Source organism: Saccopteryx bilineata, chromosome 3, assembly GCF_036850765.1.
Source record: "Saccopteryx bilineata isolate mSacBil1 chromosome 3, mSacBil1_pri_phased_curated, whole genome shotgun sequence".
Taxonomy (NCBI): Eukaryota; Metazoa; Chordata; class Mammalia; order Chiroptera; family Emballonuridae; genus Saccopteryx; species Saccopteryx bilineata.
The window spans coordinates 282,457,283-282,482,179 of NC_089492.1; the positions used below are offsets into that span (position 1 = coordinate 282,457,283).

Here is a 24,897-nt window from a genome sequence, read left to right on the forward strand (position 1 = left end):
TTAACTAAGGAATAATACAGGAAAAACAAATGTTTAAGCTTAAATCCTGAATAATAAAGGGATAAATGCAATTTTGAAAGAGGGACCAAACACTCAATGCATAGATTACATATAGCTAGAAATAAAAACATAATCCAATCACAATTACAAATTTCCATTTTTAGCAACATCAAGCCTTAGCTACAGGTTTTCAGAGAACCTATAAAATATTCTCCAATAATTATCTGCAAAATATTAGTTTCTAAAATTATATGGTCATTGTTTGTGGTAATAAGTAAACTCATTTGTCATTTTTAAAGAATTAAGAAAGTCAAATTTTTAAAAATTGAACATAAAGCTAAGAAATTGTGCTTAATTGCTACAAGCTGCGGTGTATAACAATCTAATAGGCCTATCTTCAAAAACATAATAAAAAATACTAAATTGGGCCTGACCTGTGGTGGTGCAGTGGATAAAGCATCAACCTGGAATGCTGAGGTCGCCGGTTCAATACCCTGCACTTGCCTAGTCTAAGGCACATATGGGAGTTGAAGCTTCCTTTTCTTTTTCTTTCTTTCTCTCTCTCTCTCTCTCTCTTTTTTTCTCTCTCTCTCTCTCCTCTCTAAAATGAATAAATAAATTTTTAAAAATACTAAATTGGTTTTTGTTTGGCCAAAAATCTTTACCATCAAAAATATTAAATTGATCAACATATACTGTATTCTTTTACTTTTTTAAAAGATAATTTAGAGCCTGACCTGTGGTGGCGCAGTGGATAAAGTGTCAACCTGGAAATGCTGAGGTTGCCGGTTCGAAACCCTGGGCTTGCCTGGTCAAGGCAAATATGGGAGTTGATGCTTCCAGCTCCTCCCCCCCTTCTCTCTCTCTGTCTCTCTTCCTCTGTCTCTCCCTCTCCTCTCTAAAATGAATAAATAAATAAATAAATACAATTTTAAAAAAAAGATAATTTAGAAATTAAATAAAATAATGCCAGATTTGCTAAAATGTTTGATATCTTTCCAACATTTGACAATTTATGTAATATGCACTGACCAACCTTAGCAGTTAGTTCCTTGAAGAATATCATTTCAGTGTGTTAAAGGCCTCAGATTTTACACTGAGGACAATGTGATACAGTGGAGAAAAAGCATGCGAGTATGAGATAAAGAGTCTAAGGTTCTGACGCTGACTCAATTATTATATGGTTTTTAACAGGCACTGTCCACCAAGACCCCTAGTCTCGTGGAAATTATTTGCAATTCTCAGTTTCCTGCTAGGTTAAAAGAAGATTCCTCCTATTCTAAACTGTTTTCATCACCCAGGAAACTCAGTCAGTAATTTCCAAAGCAACACCAATTACAAAAAGCTCAAGATCATTAAGTATGCTAAAACTCAATGAATTCTCTCAATATCCACTTCTTTTCAGAAGGCACTGCATTCAACCTTTACTGGCTGGATTATTAGTAAGAACGCAATAATTAATTTTAATCCTAGTTCTGCCCTGGCCGGTCAGCTCAGTGGTAGAGCATCGGCCCAGCATGCAGATGTCTCGGGTTCAATTCCTGGTCAGAGCACACAGGAGAAGTGACCATCTGCTTCTCCACCCCTCCCTCTTCTCTCTCTCTCTCTCTCTTCCTCTCCTGCAGCCATGGCTCAATTAGTTTGAGAGAGTTGGCCTTGGGCACTGAGGATGGCTCCATGGCCTCCACCTCAGGCACTAAAAAAATGTTCAGCAACTGAGCAACACCTCTGGCATCAGTCCCAGACAGGTTGGGTGGATCCTGGTAGGGGCACATGCAGGAATCTCTGTCTCTTTGCTTCCTCTCCTCTCACTAAAATAAAAAATAAATAAAATTTTAAAAAGAAGGAAATCCTAGCTTCTGCAACTGACCCTACTAACAAGCAATAGCAAATAATAGCCACATACTTAGCTGTCACACAAGTCCTTCAAGTAAAGAATCTTCCAAAATACAACTTCCCCAAATCGTTCCTGAAACATGACATGTCCACTCCACTGAGATAATATATTCAAATTCTGCAGCTCCTCCTCCTCTGCCCAGTTAACAACAGTTAAAAGATCACATCTGAATGTTTTATGATTTCTGGTCTATTTTCAGGTAAAAAGATCTCTTCTAAAGTTTCGATGTTAACCTACTATTCCACGGAGATTTAGAGGATTGTACATACAGAGCTTCTTAGAAAAGACATACAATTAACCTAGACACCCACTCACTAAAACCCAATACGTACATCACTTTCCAAAAATTACCTCTTTTATGGAACTACCTCTGGCTTTATGTACTGCCCTCATTTTTACCATATTATCCCAAAGCCAAGCTGTTCTTTATTAAAAAGGAAATGATCAATAAGTATGGAGAGACATAAAGTAAAGAACATATGAGGGATAAAAAGGCCTAAGAGATGAATAGTAAAGTTTGATTGGGCTACTCATAATAGTAGAGAAAATAAATGTTTGTATTTCTTTTTATATTATAAAAAGATTCAAAATCATCCCGCTTTTAAACTCGGTTTAGTCATAAACATAGCCATTAGAATAATGTAGTAACTTCAACACATCTTTTTATACAAAAAATTTTTATGAAGGAATTACTAATTTATGTATCAACCCACTTTATTTTATTTATTTACGTCAGAGAGAGGAGTGAGAGAAAAGAGGGGGAAGAAGCGGGAAACATCAATTCGTGGTAGTTGTTTCTTGTATGTGCCTTGACCAAGCAAGGGCAGGGTTTTGAACTGGTGATCTCAGCATTCCAGGTCCACACCTTATCCACTGTGCTACCACAGGTCAGGAATATAATGATAAGGAATTCTTACAACTCAACAATGAAAAAGACAAGGCAATTTTAAAATGAGCAAAGGATATAAATATGCATTTCTCCAAAGAAGATATACAAATTGCCAATAAACATGTAAAAATTTGGTTGACAACTTAGTCTTTACAGAAATACAAACCAAAAACACAATGAGATGCCATTTCACATCCAGTAGGATAGCTAAAATTAAGAAAGCGCCTGACCAGGCAGTGGTGCAGTGGATAGAGTGTCTAACTGGGATGTGGAAAGACCCAGGTTTGAGACCTCGAGGTCGCCAGCTTGAGCGCGGGCTCATCTGGCTTGAGCAAAAAAAAAGCTCAAGTGACCCAAGGTCACTGGCTCGAGCAAGGGGTTACTCGGTCTGCTGAAGGCCCGCGGTCAAGGCATATATGAGAAAGCAATCAATGAACAACTAAGGTGCCACAACGAAAAACTGATGATTGATGCTTCTCATCTCTTTTCTTTCCTGTCTGTCCCTATCTATCACTCTCTCTGACTCTCTGTTCCTGAAAAAAAAAATAATTAAGAAACAAAAGTGACAATGAGGGGCCCTGGCCGGTTGGCTCAGCGGTAGACCATCGACCCAGCATGTGGAAGTCCCAGGTTCGATTCCCAGTCAGGGCACACAGGAGAAGCGCCCATCTGTTTATCCACCCCCAAACCCCACTCCTTCCTCTCTGTCTCTCTCTTCCCCTCCCTAGCCAAGGCTCCATTGGAGCAAAGTTGGCCCAGGCTTCAGGCGCTAGAATGGCTACATCTGCAGCAGAGCAACACCCTAGATGGACAGAGCATTGCCCCCTGGTGGGTATGCCAGGTGGATCCCGGTTGGGTGCATGCGGGAGTTTGTCTGACTGCCTCCCTGCTTCTGACTTTGGAAAAATACAAAAAAAATAAAAAAGTGACAATGACAGTAAGAAAAAATCTAAACCCTAATAATACATTGCTGGTGAGACTGTAAAGTGGTGCAGCCACTTTGGAAAATAGTTTAGCAGTTCTTCAAAATGTTACTTAGAGCCTGACCAGACGGTGGCGCAGTGGATAGAGCATCGGACTGGGATGCGGAGGACCCAGATCTAGGCCCCCCGAGGTCACCAGCTTGGGCACGGGCTCATCTGGTTTGAGCAAAGCTCACCAGCTTGGACCCAAGATCACTGGCTTGAGCAAGGGGTTACTCGGTCTGTTCAAGGCCCATGGTCAAGGCACATATGAGAAAGCAATCAATTAATAACTAAGGCAGTGGTAGCCAAACTGATCCCTACCGCCCACTAGTGGGCGTTCCAGCTTTCATGGTGGGCGGTAGCAGAGCAACCAAAGTATATATAAATAAAAAGACAAATTTAACTATAGTAAGTTGTTTTATAAAGATTTATTCTGCCAAACTTAGCAAAAATCCAACATAAAGTATTTGGTAAGTAATTATTATTATATGCTTTAACTTGCTGTAACTCTGCTTTATAAATTTTATAAAGTTAAGTTATTTCCCTACTTTATAAATCATCATTACTGTGGAACCAGTGAGCGGTTAGAAAATTTTACTACTAATAAGAGATACAAAAGTGGGCAGTAGGTATAAAAAGGCTAACTACCCCTTTGGGGTTTTTTTGGGTTTTTTTTAAGATTTTATTTATTTATTATAGAGAAGGGGGGGGGAGCAGGAAGCATCAACTCCCATATGTGCCTTGACCAGGCAAGCCCAGGGTTTTGAACCGGCAACCTCAGTATTTCCAGGTTGACGCTTTATCCACTGCGCCACCACAGGTCAGGCTAACTACCCCTTAACTAAGGTCTTGCAACGAAAAACTGATGATTGATGCTTCTCATCTCTCTCCGTTCCTGTCTGTCTGTCCCTATCTATCCTTCTGACTCTCTGTCTCTGTTTAAAAAAAGGGAGGGGGTACTCAGAATTGCATATAACCTACCAGCTCCAACTCCTGGATACATACCCAAGAGAATTGAAAATGTATGTGAACATAAAAACAGGCACAGAAATGTTCACAGTACCATTACTCATAATAGTCAAAAATGAAAACAATCCAAATGTCCAACAACTGATGGATTTTTAAAATATGCTATGTTTATATAATAGAATTGTTCTGCAATAAAAAAGAATGAAGACCTATTACATACTATATAATATGAATAAACCTTGAAAACATTATGCTAAGTGAAAGAAACCAGTCACATATTGTAGAATTCCACATGTATAAAAGGTTCAGAACAGGAAAATTCACATAAATACAAAGTAAATTACTAGTAGATGAGGGCTGGGGAGAAGGGAGAATGAAGAAGGGGAATGCGGTTTCATTCGCAATTATGAAAACATTCTGAAATTAGTGGTGATGGTTGCAAAACTGTGAATGTACTAAAAGCAGCTTACTTGTACACTTTAAAGAATGAATGTTACCTGACTAGGCCGTGGCGCAGTGGATAGCATCAGACTGGGAGGCAAGGATCCAGGTTCGAAACCCTGAGGTCGTCAGCTTAAGCACAGCCTTATCGGGCTTGAGCACAGGCTCACCCGCTTGAGAGCGGGGTCACTGGCTTGAGCAAGGAGTCACTTGCTCTGCTGTAGCCCCCCCCACTCCGTTCAAGGCATATGTGAAAAAGCAATCAATGAACAACTAAGGTGCCAGAACGAAGAAATGATGCTTCTCATCTCTCTCCCTTCCTGTCTGTCCCTATCTGTCCCTCTCTCTGTCTCTGTCACACACACACACACACACACACACACACACAAAAATGTTATGCCATGCAAATTGTATCTCAATAAAACTACTTATTAAAAGAAAAAGTCAAGCCTGACCAGGCCTGGCGCAGTGGATAGAGCGTCAGACTGGGATGCAGAGAACCTAGGTTCGAGACCCCGAGGTCACCAGCTTGAGCACGGGCTCATCTGGTTTGAGCAAAGCTCACCAGCTTGGACCCAAGGTCCCTGGCTCGAGCAAGGGGTTACTCAGTCTGCTGTAGCCCCACGGTCAAGGAACATATGAGAAAGCAATCAATGAACAACTAAGGTGCCACAACGAAAAACTGATGATTGATGCTTCTCATCTCTCTCTCCGTTCCTGTCTGTCCCTACCTATCCCTCTGTCTCTGTAAAAAAAAAAAAAAAGACAAAACACACAGTACCTGTCACTGTCCTTTCAAACAAGAAGGTATTTTTTTTATCTCCTTTAATCACAAGCATCAACATTATCTCAATATAAATCAACTATATGCCACGTTTCCTATAACTGGGCACATTTGGAAGATGTTTCCTATTTCAAGCATGCCTGGCTAGGAAGATAAGCCATTAATAATGACAGCCAAAACCTGCTTCTTCATTTCATGGTGATACAGAATTCTTTCAGAAAATCTATTGTGAAATAACTTAATATATAAAATAAATTTATATTCTTAAATAGCTAATATACCCTTTTAATCACTCTTTTAAGTACAAATAATTCCTAAAGATGGCAAAAAACAAACTCCAAATCCCTAAATTCCTAAACCAAGCAAAAGGCAGTCCAAAAGGCAATCACAGAGCCTACTCTCATTTTTTAAAAAGCTATAATACCCTGAGATGTTTCTCTACTGGAGGGGTGGCAGAAGAGGCAGAAAAGGAAGAAGAGAGAGTAAAAATGATCTGTAATAGTTTGCTGATCTGTGTTATTTCCCTGCCCTATATATATATCAGGTCTACAGGAAAGTTCTGTTCGTTTCTATCACAAGTTTCGACACGTAAGCACATGTTTATTTGGCGCATGTGTGCCTCTCTATTTTTATCACTTAATGTATACATACTGACGTAGCAAATTAACTAAAACAAAGTTGATTCACGTTAGTCTTATGTGTGAAGCTATAGTGTACCCATGGCTACTGACAAAGTTCATTTACGCCACTGTATTGTATACGAATTTCAACAAGGAAGAAATGCTACAGAAGCATGTAGAAATTTATTGAAAGTGTTTGGTGAAGGTACAGTTTCTGATAGGACATGCAGAAGATGGTTCAAAAAATTCGAAACAGGTGATTGCGACCTTTCTGATAAGCCATGTTCTGGGCGACCATCTTTGATCAATGACGATGTTGTTAAGACCATGTTGGATTAAGATCCTTTTCTGACAACATCGGATATCGCAGAAAGGCTTAATTCAGCTCAGCAAACCATTTCGGACCATATTTGGAAGATAGGATTGGTGTGGAAATATTCAAGACAGGTGCCACATGAATTAAGTCAGAAGAATTTGGATGATCGAGTCGTCATATGGACATCTCTGCTTGCTCGGAACAAAATCAAGCCCTTGTTGAACCGGATGATAACTGGGGATGAAAAGTGGATTACCTACGAAAACATCGTAAGGAAAAGGGCATATTGTGAACCCGGAAAACCTAGCCCTTCCACTTCTAAACCAAATTTGACTCTGAATAAGAGAATGTTGTGTATATGATGGGACATTCAAGGACCAATACATTATGAGCTTTTAAAACCAAACGAAAAGCTCAATTCGGAGTATTGTCAGCAACTGGATAATTTAAAGACAGCAGTCCAAGAAAAGAGGCCAGCGATGTTCAATAGGAAGAACATCATACTGCATCATGATAATGCCAGGCCACATGCTGCTTTGGGGACTCGTCAAAAAATTGTAGAACGAGGCTGGGAAATTCTGTCGCATCCACCATATTCCCCGGACTTAGCACCCTCTGACTATCACTTGTTTTTGTCCTTACAAAATTTTTTGAAGGGCAAAAAATTCAAAAATGAAGAAGATATCAAACAAGCACTGATTCAATTTTTCGCATCCAAAGATAAAACATTTTTCAAAAATGGGATATACAAATTGCCCTCACGCTGGCAAGAAATCATTAATAATAATGGCAATTATATTATTTAATAAAGTTTATTGATGGTAAGAAAAATTTGTATTTTGTTTTATTCCAAAAACGGACAGAACTTTCCGGTAGACCATGTGTGTGTGTGTGTGTGTGTGTGTGTGTGTGTATACATATATGTATGTACATGTAGATGTATATAAGTATTATCACGGGTCTAGAAAAGACTTTTGACATAAGGTAAAATAAATCATAAAGGAAAAGACCCCATAAAAATTACAGCACCTAGCCCAGTGGTGGTGCAGTGGATAGAGCATCAACCTGAGAGGCTGAGGACCCAGGTTCCAAACCCAGAGGTCTCTGACTTGAATGCAGGCTCATCCTGCTTGAGTACAAGCTCACCAGCTTGAGCACTGGGTCACTTGCTTGAGGGATCACCAGCATGATCCCATAATTGCTGGCTTGAGCAAGAGGTCACTAGCTAGGCTATTCAACAAGGCAGAAAAATGTTTTAAAAACATATTTCCAATAAGATCAACAGAAAGAGCCTGGCCTGTGGTGGCATAGTGGATAAAGTGTTGACCTGGAATGCTAAGGTCCCCAGTAGCAACTACGAGCTGAGGCTTCCTGCTCTACCCCACCCTTTCTTTCTCTCTCTCCTCTCTCTAAAAATCAATAAATAAAATCTTTTTTTTTTTTTAATAAATAAAATGAGGCCCTGGTCGGTTGGCTCAGCGGTAGAGCGTCGGCCTGGCGTGCGGGGGACCTGGGTTCGATTCCCGGCCAGGGCACATAAGGAGAAGCGCCCATCTGCTTCTCCACCCCCCCCTTCCTCTCTGTCTCTCTCTTCCCCTCCTGCAGCCAAGGCTCCATTGGAGCAAAGATGGCCTGGGAGCTGGGGATGGCTCCTTGGCCGCTGCCCCAGGCGCTAGAGTGGCTCTGGTCGCGGCAGAGCGATGCCCCGGAGGGGCAGAGCATCGCCCCCTGGTGGGCAGAGCGTCGCCCCCTGGTGGGCATGCCGGGTGGATCCCGGTCGGGCGCATGCGGGAGTCTGTCTGTCTCTCCCCGTTTCCAGTTTCAGAAAAATACAAAAAAAAAAAAAATTATAATAATAATTTAAAAAAACTAATAACACACTGCTAGCATACTATTTTTTTTTTAATTTATTCATTTTAGAAAGGAGGGGGGGAGAGAGAGGAGAGAGAAGGGGGGGGAGGAGCAGGAAGCATCAACTCCCATATGTGCCTTGACCAGGCAAGCCCAGGGTTTCGAACCGGCGACCTAAGCATTTCCAGGCCGACGCTTTATCCACTGCACCACCACAGGTCAGGCTACTATTCTTTTTTGTGTGTGTATGTAACAGAGACAGAGAGAGGGACAGATAGGACAGACAGGAAGAAAGAGAGATGAAAAGCATCATTTCTTTATTGCGGCTCCTAGTTGTTCATTGATTGCTTTCTCATATGTACCTCGATGGAGAAGGGGTGGGAGCCTACAGCAGAATGAGTTACCCCTTGCTCAAGCCGGCAACCTCAGGGTTTCAAACCTGGGTCCTCACATCCCAGTCCAACACTCTATCCACTGCGCCACCACCTGGTCAGGTAACATAATATTCTTAATTTAAGGGTTTGTCTAAATCAATGGTTCTTAACCTTTTTATGCCACAGACCGCTATGACAGTCTGGTGAAATCTATAAACCCTCTATGAAAATATTAATAACTGACTGGTGGTGCAGTGGATAAAGCATCAACCTGGAATGCTGAGATCACTGGTTCAAAACCCTAAGCTTGCCTGGTCAAGCCACATATGAGAAACAACTACTGCAAGTTGATGCTTCCTGCTCCTCCCCACATTCTCTCTCTAAAAATAAAATAAGGCCTGACCTGTGGTGGCACAGTGGATAAGCGTCGACCTGGAAATGCTGAGGTCGCTGGTTTGAAACCCTGGGCTTGCCTGGTGAAGGCACATATGGGAGTTGATGCCTCCAGCTTCTCCCCCCTTCTCTCTGTCTCTCCTCTCTCTCTGTCCCTCTGTCTCTCCCTCTCTTCTCTAAAATGAATAAAAAAAAAATTTAAAAAAAAAAAAGCCTGACCAGATGGTGGCGCAGTGGATAGAGCGTCAGACTGGGATGCAGAGGACCCAGGTTCGAGACCCCAAGGTCTCCAGCTTGAGCGCAGGCTCATCTGGTTTGAGCAAAAGCTCACCAGCTTGGACCCAAGGTTGCTGGCTCGAGCAAGGGGTTACTCGCTCTGCTGAAGGCCCACGGTCAAGGCACATATGAGAAAGCAATCAATGAACAACTAAGGTGTTGCAACGTACAACAAAACACTAATGACTGATGCTTCTCATCTCTCCATTCCTGTCTGTCTATCCCTCTCTCTGACTCTCTCTCTGTCTCTATAAAAATAAAATAAAATAAAATAAAAAATCAATGAATACAATTCTAAAAAAAAATTATTAATAAAATAAAAGATACAGAATTACAAAGAAAACCAATTATGTTGAAATACAATTATCAAAATATTTTAAAATAGGTCCACTTATGAACTTACAGAAAACACAGAGGACAAAAGGCAATGTTACTATATACCACAGGGTAAGAATGTAATCAGCAAAACCGACACTCTGAGAAACTCTACAGAATAACCAACCTGGTTTCCAACAAATTAAGTTGTAAAGAGAGGGAGAGATTAAAACCTGTATTTAAAAAGTCCTTAGGGACAAATATATGGTGACAGAAAATGATTTGACTTTGGGTACACAACTCTATCAATAGTTCAAATGCTAGATGTTTGTACCTGAAACCTATGTGTCCTTATTGACCAATGTCACTCCATTAAATTTAATTTCTAAATTAAAAATAAATTAAATTAAAAGTCCAAATGTCCATCAATATGTAAAGAGCCCTGGAGGGTAGTTCAGTTGGTTGGAGCACCATCTGGTGGAGCATTGTCCTACTCTGCCAAGACTAAGGGTCCAACCCCCAGGCAGGGTACATACAGGAGTCAACCAATGAGTGAATTAATGGGTAGAATAACAAATAAATGATTCTTTTTCTCTCTCTCAAAATCAATAAGCATAAAAGGAAAAAAAATATTTTTAAAATAGGTAAATAAACGAACTATGGTATCCTGACTGCTGGACTATGGTGGTGATTATGGTGGTGGTGGTAGTGGTAGTTATAAGGATATCTGCATTTCTTAAAATTTAACAAATTCTAACTTAGCCCTGGCCGGTTGGCTCAGCGGTAGAGCGTCGGCCTAGCGTGCGGAGGAGCCGGGTTCGATTCCCGGCCAGGGCACACAGGAGAAGCGCCCATTTGCTTCTCCACCCCTCCGCCGCGCTTTCCTCTCTGTCTCTCTCTTCCCCTCCCGCAGCCAAGGCTCCATTGGAGCAGAGATGGCCCGGGCGCTGGGGATGGCTCTGTGGCCTCTGCCTCAGGCGCTAGAGTGGCTCTGGTCGCAATATGGCGACGCCCAGGATGGGCAGAGCATCGCCCCTGGTGGGCGTGCCGGGTGGATCCCGGTCGGGCGCATGCGGGAGTCTGTCTGACTGTCTCTCCCCGTTTCCAGCTTCAGAAAAATGAAAAAATGAAAATAAATAAATAAATAAATAAATAAATAAAAATTCTAACTTAAAATAGGTACATTTTTGCCTGGCCTGTGGTGGTGCAGCAGATAAAGCATAGCCCTGGAAAGCTGAAGTCCCCAGTTTAAAACCCAGGGTTTGCCTGACCACTGGGACACAAGGACCCAGGTTCGAAACCTAGAGGTCACTGGCTTGAGCATGGGGTTGCTGGTTTGGTTGCTGGATGATAGACATGACCCCATGGTTGCTCGCTTAAAGCCCAAGGTCACTGGCTTGAGCAAGGGGTCACTTGTTCTGCTGCAGCCACCCCCACCCCCCACCCCCAGTCAAGGCACATATAAGAAAGCAATCAATGAACTAAGGAGACTAAGGAGCTCCAACAAAGAATTGATGCTTCTCATCTCTCTCCCTTCCTGTCTGTCTGTCCCTCTCTCTTTCTCTGTCATAATAATAATAATAACACTATTTTTGTCTGACCAGGCTGTAGCACAACGGATAGAGTGTAGGCCTGATATGCTGAAGACCCAGGTTCAAAACCCAGCAGTTGCCGGCTTGAGGATGGGATCATAGACATGACATCATGGTCACTGTCTTGAGCACAAAGGTCGCTGGCTTGAAGTCCAAGATTGCTGGTTTGAGCAACGGGTCCCTGGCTCAGCTGAAGCCCCCATCCCCCATCAAGGCACATACAGGAGGTCCTCGGGTTACGACACAGTTGCGTTCCTAAGACAGAGACATGACCCGAATTTTGGTGTAAATCAAAAAACACCCTAGCCTAGGTCACTTGCCTATCTTAATAAAGCTGTAAAATCATAATCTAGAACATAAAAACACAACTAAGCCACAGAAAAAGAATATTGTATATTCTTCCACACCAAGCAACCAAACTAGTTCACTCACACAGTCTGTAAGTATGAAGCTAACGGTGTAAACTGAAACATTCACATCTCAAATTTTTAGTTTTTATGGGAGTGAGCATCATAAACTCAAAATGTCATATGTTGAGACTGTCCTAACCCGAGAACCTCCTGTATGAGAAAGCAATCAATGAACAGCTAAGGGTGCTGAAGCTATGAGTTGATGCTTCTGATCTCTCTCCCTTCCTGTCTGTGTCTGTCTTTCTCTTCCCTCACTAAAAAATAAACTGTATTCTGTATCTGAAAGCTGCTGAGAATAAATCTTTAAAAAGCCCTCATCAGCCTGGCCTGTGGTGGCGCAGTGGATAAAGCGTCGACTTGGAAATGCTGAGGTCACCAGTTCAAAACCCTGGGCTTGCCTGGTCAAGGCACATATGGGAGTTGATGCTTCCAGCTCCTCCCCCTCTCCTCCCTCCCTCCCCCCCCCCCCCCGCCTCTCTCTCTCTCTCTCTCTCTCTCTCTCTCCTCTCTAAAATGAATAAATACCCTGACCTGTGGTGGCGCAGTGGATAAAGCATCGACCTGGAAATGCTGAGGTCACCGGTTCAAAACCCTGGGCTTACCAGGTCAAGGCACATATGGGAGTTGATGCTTCCAGCTCCTCCCCCCTGTCTCTCTCTCCTCTCTCTCTCTCTCTCTCTCTCTCTCTCTCTCTCTCTCTCTCACTCTCCCCTCTCTAAAACGAATAAATAACAAAATAAAATAAAATAATTTTTAAAAATGAATAAATTTAAAAAATTTAAAAAAAAAAAGCCCTCATCACAAGCCCTGGCCAGATAGCTCCGTTGGTTAGGGCATGACCCATGAAGGTGTGGGTTCAATCCCCGGTTAGGGCACATACAGGAACAGATCAATGTTTCTGTTTCTGTCTCTTCTCTTTCTAAAATCAGTAAGTATTTTTTTTGAGTCCTCATCACAAGAAAGAAAATTTTTGTAAATATGCATGGTGATGGATGTTTAACCAGGCTTACTGTGGTGATCACACTGCAGTATTATGTTGTACAACTGAAGCTAATAATGTTATGTCTATTATACTTCAATATAAAAATAAATTTTTTAAAAATAAAATAAATAATGTTGAGATCAATAAGGTTTTGGGGGAGGTAGGGCCAAGGAAAAATTCTGCTGAGATATCACACAAAGTGAGTAACTGAAACCCAAATAAATGGAGCAATGAGGATTCCTAATATTATTCCTAAGAAACAAACTCTCTTCTCACTAGCCCCTCTTCAGTGTGACTCAGCACATAATAAAGCTCACAATGATCCAGCAGTTAATCTCACATCACAACAGTCAGTGGTAGAAGTAGAACCAAAACTATTAATAAATTTTAAGAGTGGGGTAGCTCTAATCTGCTTAAAAATGGCACCAGAGGCAGGTGATGATCATTCATGCACAAGTAGTCTCCTATGAGAAAAAAATTAAAGGCCAAAACATGCAAATCACTTCCACCTTCCTTTCCTTTCCTGCCCTCCCTCCCCAAAATGTTGGTTTCCAAGTAAAAGAGTAGTTGAGAGGAAGGGGATTCCATACAGAGGCATCAAGGGCACAGTGCTGAGGTGGGGGGCAAAGTGGTTGGAGTTTTCGTTACACTTAGAAAATGACTGGGCAAATAAGTAAATATATTGAGACTAATGGAAGTCAGGAAGGATTCTCAGTCTGAGAAGGGATTTAAACATGAAAATGGAAAAGTTAGAAAGAATCTTCATAAATTGAAATGTGTGAATCCACAGGTTTTAAATATATAATATAGAGGCATATGTACTGTATATAAATATAAACATATTTACATACATGTGCACACACATAACTTCTTAGCTCTGTAGCTATGTGTAAACTGAGCACTGAGATTTTGGTTTGTAAATACCATCCGACACTAAAAAAAACAAGATCTTCTTAGAGAACTTGCTGATTCCAGGACTGGGGTAGTAAAGCACGAGATGAGCCTTTGTTGTGCCATAGGAAAGAAAGGCTTCAAGAATGACGGGGAGACATCAAAAGGGCACAGTAGCCAATCTGATGAAGCTCCCTTCCACTGGTTAAATCTAGGATGATTTGCATTTCAAAGTAAATAACGCCTGGCCTAAAGCCCATTGAAAACAACAAAAACATGAGATTTTTTATCTACAGTAGAATAAATGCAGAAGGAATCACAGTAATAGACAATCATTTAGCCATAATAGATAAATCAGGCAAGAGTTATCAACGGATGCTAAAGCTGGTGGTTATAGGCTTGATGATCAAAGAGACTATCAGTATAATATTAAAATATCTCCCCATAAATTGCTAATAAAATCAATGGGGAAATGGTTTAGACACAAACTTCAGACTAACTGATCAAAGCTAACATTACCAGCAGTAATCAGTATTGTTTACCTCCTTACATAAGACTCTGCGATGGGCACAAAATCACTTCTGTGGTATTCCTACCAAGAATGGACGACCTGATCCAGTCATAATACTAGAAAGACCGAGGTGGAAGGTCAATCTTCAGAATGAAAGACCTCTGCACTTTAAGACTCAGTCACAGCCTGACCTGTGGTGGTACAGACGACCAAGCATTGACCTGGAATGCTGAGGTCGCCTTTTGGAAACTCCGAGCTTGCCCTGTCAAGGCACATACAAGAAGCAACTACTACAAGTTGATGCTTTCCACTCCTCCCCCTCTTTCTCTCTAAAATCAATAAATAAAATCTTTAAAGAAAAAAAGACGCCTGACCTGTGGTGGCACAGTGGATGGAGCATCGTCCTGGAAACACTAAGGTCGCAGGTTCAAGGCCCTGGGCTTGCCTGGTCAGGGCACATATGGGAGTTGATGCTTCTCTCTCTCTCTCTCTCTCTCTCTCTCCCCCCCCCCTCTCTATAATGAATAAATAAAATAAAATAAAAAGAAAAAAAGACTATCAGTCACATACATGAGAATTAGATTAAGAATGAAAAACTGTTCCAGCCTGGCCTGTGGTGGGACAGTGGATACAGCATCAACCTGGAACATTGAAGTTGCCAGTTCAAAACCCTTGCCTTGCCCAAACGAGGCACATAAGATAAGTGAGTTGATGCTTCTCACTCCCCCGACTCCCAATTTCTCTCTCTCACCCCTCTCTAAAATCAATAAATAAAATCTTAAAAAGAAAAAAAAAAAAGCAAAACTGTTCCAGACCGATGAAATGTGACAACCAGAGGCAACAAGTGGTACTGGCTAGGATCCTAGACCAAAATGGAAAAATTGTTGGAATGGCTGGCATCATTTGAATGAGGTCTATAGATTGGGTAGTAGTGTTGTACCCATGCTGATTTCCTGACTTGGAGGACTGTATGGTACGATGCAGGAGAAGGTCCTTGTTTGGGGGATGCATACATTAGAAATTTTAAGAGTATAGGATATCTTGCCGGAAAAAAACAAGACAGAGTTAATGGAGCAAATGTGACAAAATGCTAACAATGGGGAATTTGGGTGAAGGGAATGTGGGAATTCTTTGTACTATTCCTGAAGTATTTCAAAATTAATGTTATGGGGAAAAAAGAAAAGAATGCAGGAAGGAGAGAAGTAGACCTAGATGTGAAGAGGTCTTCATTCTGGAGTAGCAAATGCCATCTTTCCAAAGAGGTCTTCCTCATTACCCCTACCCCCATTACTCTCCATCCCCTTCTTTGCTATATATTTTGCTCATAATGCAGAATGAGCCATGATTGATGGTTGCTGGGGCTGAATGATGGGTATGTGATATTCATTTATTATTTTTCTACATTTGTCATTTTTCTAAGGTAGAATTTTTAAAAAACATATCTGTAACACATCACTCATATAGTAATATATGTATGTACATTTTATTGAAGCATTAAATAAAAGTATCTGGCCCTGGCCAGGTAGCTCAGTTGATTAGAGAGTCATCAGAAACACAGAGTTTGCAGCTTCAATCCCCAGTCATGGCACATAAAGATTCAACCAATGAACGCATAAATAATTGAACCAACAAATCGATGTCTCTTTCTCTCCCTTCCTATTTCTCTCTAAAATCAATAAGTAAAACTTAAAATAAAATAAAAAGGCCCTCGCTGGCTAGCTCAGTCAGAGTATCATCCCAACATGGCTAGGCTGCAAGCTTGATCCCCAGTCAGGGCACATAAAAGAATCAACCAATGATGGCATAAATAAAAAAAACAAATTTCTCTCTCTCTCTCTCTCTCTCCCCCTAAAAATTCATTTTAAAAAAAAATTTAAAGTATCTAGCAGCAGGTCTAATAGTCACTGTAATTCCAAACTGTGATAAGCAAAATGAGATCTGCAACAACTGCAATGTCAAATATAAAAATACATCTGTTTTTGTGCTGATGGTGAAATCACATGCACTACTCATGCTACCATGTTAGGACTACCATGATACCACAATCTTATAATCAAAGAAAATACGAAGTTCTGATAACAGATCAGTGAAAATATGATGTATCTTCCTATCCAAGTTTAAGTACCTCCTCTTAAATACTTGTCGACTAAATGATATAGTTTATAGTTTTCATTGACGACTCTAACATCCTTTGATATAATAAAGCAATAAACCTTTTCATCTTTATTTTAATCCTAGGTGACTTTTAAATAATCTTGAGTGCAAAAGAGCCTTTACTGCAGACAGCATAATTTTTTAAAATTAATTGTTGAGGCCCTGGCCGGTTGGCTCAGTGGTAGAGCGTCGGCCTGGCGCGTAGGAGTCCCAGGTTTGATTCCCAGCCAGGGCACACAGGAGAAGCGCCCATTTGCTTCTCCACCCCTCCCCCTCTCCTTCCTCTCTGTCTCTCTCTTCCCCTCCCGCAGCTGAGGCTCCATGGAGCAAAGTTTGCCCGGGCGCTGAGGATGGCTCTGTGGCCTCTGCCTCAGGCGCTAGAATGGCTTTGACTGCGGCAGAGCGATGCCCCAGATGGGCAGAGCATCGCCCCCTGGTGGGCATGCTGGATGGATCCCGGTGGGGCGCATGCAGGAGTCTGTCTGACTGCCTCCCAGTTTTCAACTTCAGAAAAATACAAAAAAAAAAAAATTGTCAAGACAAACAAAATCTACCACCTACCAGTTTATTTATAAAAGACAAAAATCAACCTGACCAGGCAGTGGCGCAGTGGGTGGAGCATCGGACTGGAAAGCAGGGGAACCAGGTTCCAAACCCTGAGGTCCCAGGCTTGAGCGTGGGCTCATTTGGCTTAAGCACGGGATCGCTGGCTTGAGCAAGGGGTCACTCGCTCTGCTGTACCCCCTCCCTCATCAAGGCACATATGAAAAAGCTGTCCCTATTTGTCCCTCTATCATTTAAAAAAAAAATCAAATATTGTGTTTTTTACAAAACATTTGGCATATAGTGATTTGTGTCCTTTTTTTCTGACAGAGACAGAGTCAGAGAGAGGGACAGATAGGGACAAACAGGAAGGGAGAGAGATGAGAAGCATCAATTCTTCTTTGCAGCTCCTTAGTTATTCATTGTTTGCTTTCTCATATGTGCCTTGATGGGGGAGTGAGCTACAGCAGAGCGAGTGACCCCTTGCTCAAGCCAACAACCTTGGGCTCAAGCCAGTGACCAGGGGGCATGTCTAGGATCCCACATTCAAGTTAAATGAGCCTGCGCTCAAGCCCACGAACTCGAGGTTTCGAACCTGGATCCTCCGCATCTCAGTCTGACACTCCATCCACCACCACCTGGTCAGGCTTTTTTTTTTTTTTTTAATTTATTCATTTTTGAGAGAGAGAGAGGAGAGAGACAGAACGGGGAAGGAGCAGGAAGCATCAACCTCCGTATGTGCCTTGACCAGGCAAGCCCAGGGTTTTGAACCAGAGACCACAGCATTCCAGGTAGATGCTTTATCCACTGCGCCACCACAGACTAGACCACCTGTACTCTTCTTAAAAACCCTGTATATCTGGCCTGACCTGTGGTGTGGTGGCAGCAGTAGATAAAGCATCCACCTGGAATGCTGAGGTCTCTGGTTCAAAACCCTGGGCTTGCCTGGTCAAGGCACATACGACAAGCAGGCAATGAACTAAAGTGAAGCAACTATGGCCTGACCTGTGGTGGCACAGTGGATAAAGCGTCAACCTGGAAATGCTGAGGTCGCCGGTTCAAAATCCTGGGCTTGCCTGGTCAAGGCACATATAGGAGTTGATGCTTCCTGCTCCTCCCCCCTTCTCTCTCTCTCTCTCCGCTCTCTCCCTCTTCTCTCTCCTTTCTAAAATGAATAAAAAATAAAAATAAAAAAATATAAAGTGAAGCAACTATAACTTGATATGTCTCACTACCCTCGCCCTGTAAAATCAAAAAATAAAATAAAAATCCTAAGAAGAGTACAAATGTACTAGTTTTTAAATCAAAAGAATAAATTGACGGGATGAAGGTTTAAAAAAAATCAGTCAATTTTAAGAAGCAAAGAAACTATAAATGTGAAAAAGTATATATGTACTGTGCATAAACATAATAGAAATGTAACAAAGTCAATTTAAAGTGTAACAAGAAAATCTTCATTTCATTTGTCAATGTTCTCAAGTAATCCAAACTCAGCATCTAATACACAAACACAAAGACATACATAATATATCCCTGAGAGTTTAATGCTGGACTAAAAACCTAGCAATACAAGCAATAACTTTCCCATTTGAATTTTCCCACAAATATTCCCTAAGTATAAGAATTGGAACAGTTCATTATATAATAAATATCTTTAGATATGCTAGATTTCAATTCATCTCTATACTCAAAATGAAATCTTAACTAAACCTAAGAATTCTCTAAACTTAAGTTATAGTTTTATGGAGACATTCATTGTGTGTTTTGTAGATGTTCATAATTTTCAACTTGGCAGAAAGAGATACATGTAGAAGGGAAAATGTGAATATTGCAATACTTTACACCAAGAACATCTTTTCACTGCTAAGTATAAATATATTTCCACACAATACAACCAGTTAGATATCACACAAAATTTGTATGGTTTCTAATAAAATATTAAACATTCTATTTGGTTTTTACAATAGTGTATGCTGTTTTCATGCAAATTATGAGTAGCTGTAAAGCAAATAATACAGAAAACAAATAACAAAGGTTAGAAATTTAACTACACCTGACCTGTGGTGGCACAATGGATAAAGCATCGACCTGGAACACTGAGGTCACCGATTTGAAACCCTGGGCTTGCCTGGTCAAGGCACATATGAGAATTGATGCTTCCTACTCTTTCCCTCTTTTCTCTCTCTTTCTCTCTCTATAAAAATGAATAAATAAAATCTAAGAACAAAAGAAAGAGCCTGACCAGGCGGTGGCACAGTGGATAGAGCACCGGACTGGGATGGGGAGGACCCAGGTTTGAAATCCCGAGGTCATTCGCTTAAGTGCGGGCTCATCTGGTTCGAGCAAGGCTCACCAGCCTGAGTCCAAGGTGGCCAGCCTGAGTAAGGGGTTACTCACTCTATTGTAGCCTGCCCCCCACCCTGTCAAGGCACATATGAGAAAGCAATCAATGAACAACTAAGGTGCTGCAACGAAGAATTGATGCTTCTCACCTCTCTCTCTTCCTATCTGTCCCTATCTCTGTCACACACACAAAAAAAGCTTCCAAAATGTGGCTTTTGTTGCAGTAGCAATAGAAAACAAATCGTGATATAATGCTTCATCCATAATAATAACTTATAAAAGTAGAAAACACTTCAAAAAAAGTGTCTCATAAATCAAACCTGAAATCTCTTCATAAGCATACCAAACAATAAAATGCTGGAACAATCAAGAGTCTACAATAAAGGAAGGTAGCTGGGAAAAGGTGGCCTCTACGCAAATCTAACACCATCATTCTTCCTGGCACTGAGCCCTATGTTTTCCTCCAATCTGCCTGCCAGAGGTATTCTACTGAGGAAACAACATTTCAAGCATTCTGGGTTGTTTTTTGTTTTTTGTTTAAGTTTTACTGATTGATTGATTGATTGATTTTAGAGGGGAAGGGAGAGAAAGAGAGAAACATCGATTTGTTGTTCGACTTGACTTATGTATATACTCACTGGTTGTTATATATTCCATGACCATGAAAGCAACTCACAAGCTTGGTGTATGAGGTGATGCTCTTCTAACCAACTGAGCTACCCAGCCAGGACTTCAAGCATTCTGGATTAATTTAATGCTATTTTCCAAGTTAATTTGGATTTTTTATAATTTTGTTGTTAAAATGTACAAAAGCCTACCATGAAAACATTCAAAACCAGGTTTCAAAACACAGAAAACTGGCTGGTTTCGAAAGAAATGATATAGCAATGATGTAGGCTACTGTGAGCCAATTTTGTTTAACTCTAAAAATATCTCTGCTTATTGAGTATTGTAAGGACAAGGAAACTCTTCCATTATATCTTATATTAAGTCCCAGAAGTAAAGATATCCAAATATATGCAATACCACGTAACATATATTCCAGTCCAAAATTTAAACTCAGGAAAACCACTGTGATAAGACATTGAAAATTAGCAAAAACAAAATACATGTTTTAAATGAGTCTCATTCTTTGACAAAATTTTTTACACAAGCTGCTACCTTGTTCAACCTCTGCATAATCATTAATTAACCTATCCTCTAAACTGGGGGATGAACTGGAAGAACCTAAACATGTGATTTACTTAAAAATCTGAAAATAAGATATAGCCAATTTTATATTTTTTAAAGGGTTCTATTCACTTGCTCATTTTAATTCAGGGAGTCGCCTATGCACACACCTCTGTCCCTCTTACAACTAAGACAGCAAGCAGTTGTTGTATAACTCCTCCCTTCCCCCTTCAATCCAGCTAACATACAAAGGAAAGGACTTTCTCTATTGTGCAAATCCAGTCCCTGAAATGGATCTTTGTTAACTAAAATCTGATTCAGAAATAGTCATTTAATTTTTTTTTTTTGACCAGCATACTGAAAGCTGTAAAGATAATGAACACAATAGATGTATTCTTATTGCAAGAAGGTAAAACCAAATTTTGAAAAGGCTCTCATTACGTTTTAAAGGTCTGGTCTTTCTTCTGGCACAGAGGGGAAAAAAGCCCAGTCAGCATCCTTACCTCAATTTATTTTTTACCAAAACACAAATTTAAAAAAAAATTTTTTTTTTTAGCTCACCTTCCACCATCCCCCTCAATCCCAAAATAACTCTAAGCTGCCCACATGCTCCCAAAACTGTCTGGTATAACCCTTTTTTTTTTTTTTTTTTGGGTAATCCAAACACTTACTACAAAAGCCTAATCAGTATTATGAGAATATTCATTTTTTAAATTTTATATACTGTATTCCCAATGTACAGCTCTTAATCCTGTAAAACAGTTATTAGTTAATACTGTAATCAGCAAGGGAAAAGGGTAAATGTAGGCAATTTAACCTCAGCTTTAATTTAGGTATTGCATGCTTTTTCCCATTTGAATTTCTAGAAGACACCAGAAATGAATATCCTTACATTTTTCTTGCATTATCATTCTAGTACAACTATATTTTTATCTCTTTCACTTAATTATTCAGATTAAGTTGCCCTCTTGCTAGCCATCACGTTTTACAAAAATATTTTCTACAAGAGAGATAAAAGGCCTTGAATTCCTCCAAACAAGGTCCATTTGGCTCCACAGCTGGATCAGCAAAACACTTCTTGTACATGTTTAAGGATAAACAAGAAACCAGAAATAGAGATTACCTGTTGGGGGTGGAAGGGAAGGATGGGTACTGGAAATCCCAGTGTCCGTTTGGAGTTACACTATTTAAACCAATTTGAATGTACTATATTTACTCAAAGAAGTAAATAAATGTTTTAAAATTTTAGCAGCTTTTAAAATAAAAACGTTTCAGGGACACACGGTCTGCTTTAGGTTTAAGATAAGCGCTTTTATCAGTAGCATCTGCTTTAGCTCTGCAAAAGGTAAAATACTCCTTTTAAATGTAGTCGTTAGCAACGTGCCAGCTAAACCCTCTTTAATACAGCAACGTTCCTCCAGACCGCCGCTTTTCAAGGCAGCTCGCATCCTCTGCCCCCTCCTCCTCCTGTGCATTCTGAGATCTGCTCTGCTGATTCCCACATAAAGTGGGTCCTGGCCGCCATTTTAGAAAGTCATTCACACAAGGCGGACCGCAGCACCATCCAGTTAAAACCTTCCAAAATTTGGACGATTTCCTCTTTCCTCTCCCTAACATCTCATCTTACAGAGGGGTCAAACTCCCCGCCATAGACACGTAAGGTCTCGAGAATCTGCATAATGCGAAATGACACATCTGGCCACAGAACGCTGAAGAGCAAAAAGAATGCTGCAATGCACGTGTTTGCACGTCGGTGCATACAAATTTCCCAGGCAAAGAGAACATCCACAAACAGATCAAGCGACCACATCTAAGTGGCTTTTCCACTCCAATAAACCAGCAGCTAAATTATTTTTCTACCAAAACAGTGAAGATTGGGGGTGTGGGAGAAGGGGTGAAGCAGCTCTGGGGACAGAAAGTTCCCATCTGCTTCTGAATGGAGCCCGAGGTCTCCGCTCTATCACTGGCGAGAAAGGCGAGCTCTAGCTCGCGGCCTTCCGTCGCCTGGTTTCCCAGCACAGCGTAGTAAACACCCGGAGAGTCCCTGGAAGCGCGCCTCCCCCAGTCCTGCGGAGGACAGCAGGTTATGAATGGCCTCACTATTCCCGGCTCCTTTTCACACGCGGACACGCGCAGACGCGCGCTCCAGAAGTGAAGAACAGAAAAGGGAGAAAAAAAATATTTAATACCCCAGTAACAGCAAGCACCAACAGAATCAATCAATAATCCTCCACTTAAAAGAGAGCGGGGCTCCGCTGCCGCTGCTTCCATTTCCTCCAGTAGGCTGCTCCAGAGCAGGCAACGCGATCTATTTTTCCCATGGTGACTCACTAATAAGAGCGCTCCATAATTTCCCTCACTGACTACATAGTAAGAGGACTTATGAGCAAAGCAAACCGAAAACCTTCCAGGGTCTCGAATGCCGGGATAAACAGTAATTCTGGAAGACAATCAAATGTGCTCCAATCCGCCTCAATGTGCACCAAGTGTAAGGAAACCGACGTTCTCGGCATTTTATATAGAAAGCTGTCACAGCGCGCACACATTTCACAAAGAGGACAAGCGCTAAATACTACCCGGACAAGCGCCGAGCGTTCAGAACACCACTCACTCCGACATTCCATAGACCAAATAACAACAACAACCTGGGAAGTCTTTTGGGTTTTGTTTTTTAAAGCCACGTCTTCTAACCTGAAGAGGCTTGCGTTTCCCTGACTACTGACCAGAGATCCCGGGAGGGAGGGAAACGCCGTCCCACCAAAGCCGGCTCCACAGCGCGGACGCCCAGCCGCGGAGCTCCCCGGGCCGCCGAGCGCCGGGGAGGCGGGAACTGGCCGCTGGAGGGGGACCTGCCACCGCGCGCACCGTCCCCACCGCCTGCACGCCCGGGGACCCGAGGCTGGAGGAAGGGAGGGAGGCGAACGAGCCGACACCGGCGCAAAGCTTGTTTCCAGACGCCCGTCTCCCCACCCTGCACACACACGCCGCGCCGCGCACCTTTCGCGCGAGCTCCCGGAACCCGGCGTCTCCCGGTTCCGAGGGGTTCCGACACGGCCCACCGGGACGTTTCTGTCGGTGGGACCTGTCCTTCCGCACAGAGAGCCCTCCAGGTCAGACATTTCCGCGCGTCCGCACGGTGCGGGGCGGGAGTTGCTGCGGAACTCCGGAGTTGGCGCGAGGGACCGGCGGCGCGGGAAAGGGCTCGGGTCCGCGTTCGGGGCCCGGCCTGACCCGCCGGGCGCGCGGAGCCGGGGCAGCAGCACGCAAGGACGCGACCCCACCGCCGCCTTGCCGCCGGGAGGGCACCTTCCGGACGCCGGCTTCGCTGCGCCCGGGCGACAGCCGCCTCCTCGCTGGGAAGGGAGCGGGCAGCCGCCGCGCCCGCTCCGCCGAGGGCCAGCGGGCACCGCGCGCCTCCTGCACCCGCCCGCAGGTCAGGCCCGGGCCCCCTCGCCAGTTTCGCGCACGAGGGGACGGCAACGGGCCGGAGCCGGCGTCGTGGCGGCGCCCAAGCAGAGAGCGCGGCCCCGGGCCTCGTGTCACTCACCGTTTGAAATGCTCGATGATCTTCTCTTCCCGCACATTCTCCGGTAAGTTGCCCACCCAGAGGTGCCTGGTTTCCCGGACCATGCTGGGCGGTGTGCCGGCGGCCGCTGGTGCGGGTTCTCCCTCGCCGGCTTCGGGTGAGCCCGTCAGCGCTGTGAGGCGGGCACCGAGGCGGCGGCGGCGGCGGCGGCGGCGGCTGCGGCGGTGGCGTCGGCAGCGGCGGCGGCTCCTCCGGCTCCCCCCCGTGCAGAGACCATCCCTCTCCCCCAGGTTCTGACTCTCCGGGCTCGCAGCTCCGCTCTGCCGCCACCACACACCCGAAGCCGACCCTCGCGCTCCGGCAGCGCATGCGCCCGGGCAGCGGCGGCGGGCGGGGGGAGCGGGGAGGAGGGGCGAGCGGGACCCGGGAGGCAGCGACTACGACGAAGCTGGCGCTGTGGCAGCCGGACGCTTCCCACCGGCGCGCGCCGCCCGCCTCCTGACCGCGGGCGCGCGCGCGTCCGGCCCTCCCCCCCGCGGAGACCGAGACGCTGAGTTCCTCACAGCCGGCGCGCAGGCGCGTAAGGGGAGGGGAGAATGCTCGCGTGCTCGCGCGCATGCGCGTGGGGAGCCGGCCGCGGGGCGGGAGCCGCGCCTGCAGATGCAGGGGTGCCTTCCAGCCGGTG

The 24,897-nt window shown here is 43.2% G+C and overlaps 1 protein-coding gene across 3 annotated transcripts in view; it reads right to left on the reverse strand.

The window, feature by feature from the left end:
* The window catches only part of SPEN (spen family transcriptional repressor), a 102,407-nt gene extending 77,723 nt beyond the window's left edge, over positions 1 to 24,684 (reverse strand). For 2 of the 3 annotated variants that reach the window (XM_066270350.1, XM_066270349.1), the window contains exon 1: positions 24,234 to 24,684. In XM_066270350.1, the coding sequence (XP_066126447.1) occupies positions 24,234 to 24,316 (83 nt within the window). In that variant the 5' untranslated portion in view covers positions 24,317 to 24,684. The remainder of the gene's footprint in view (positions 1 to 24,233) is intronic. The other variant, XM_066270351.1, reaches the window with a different exon arrangement.
* Positions 24,685 to 24,897: the final 213 nt, after the last annotated feature.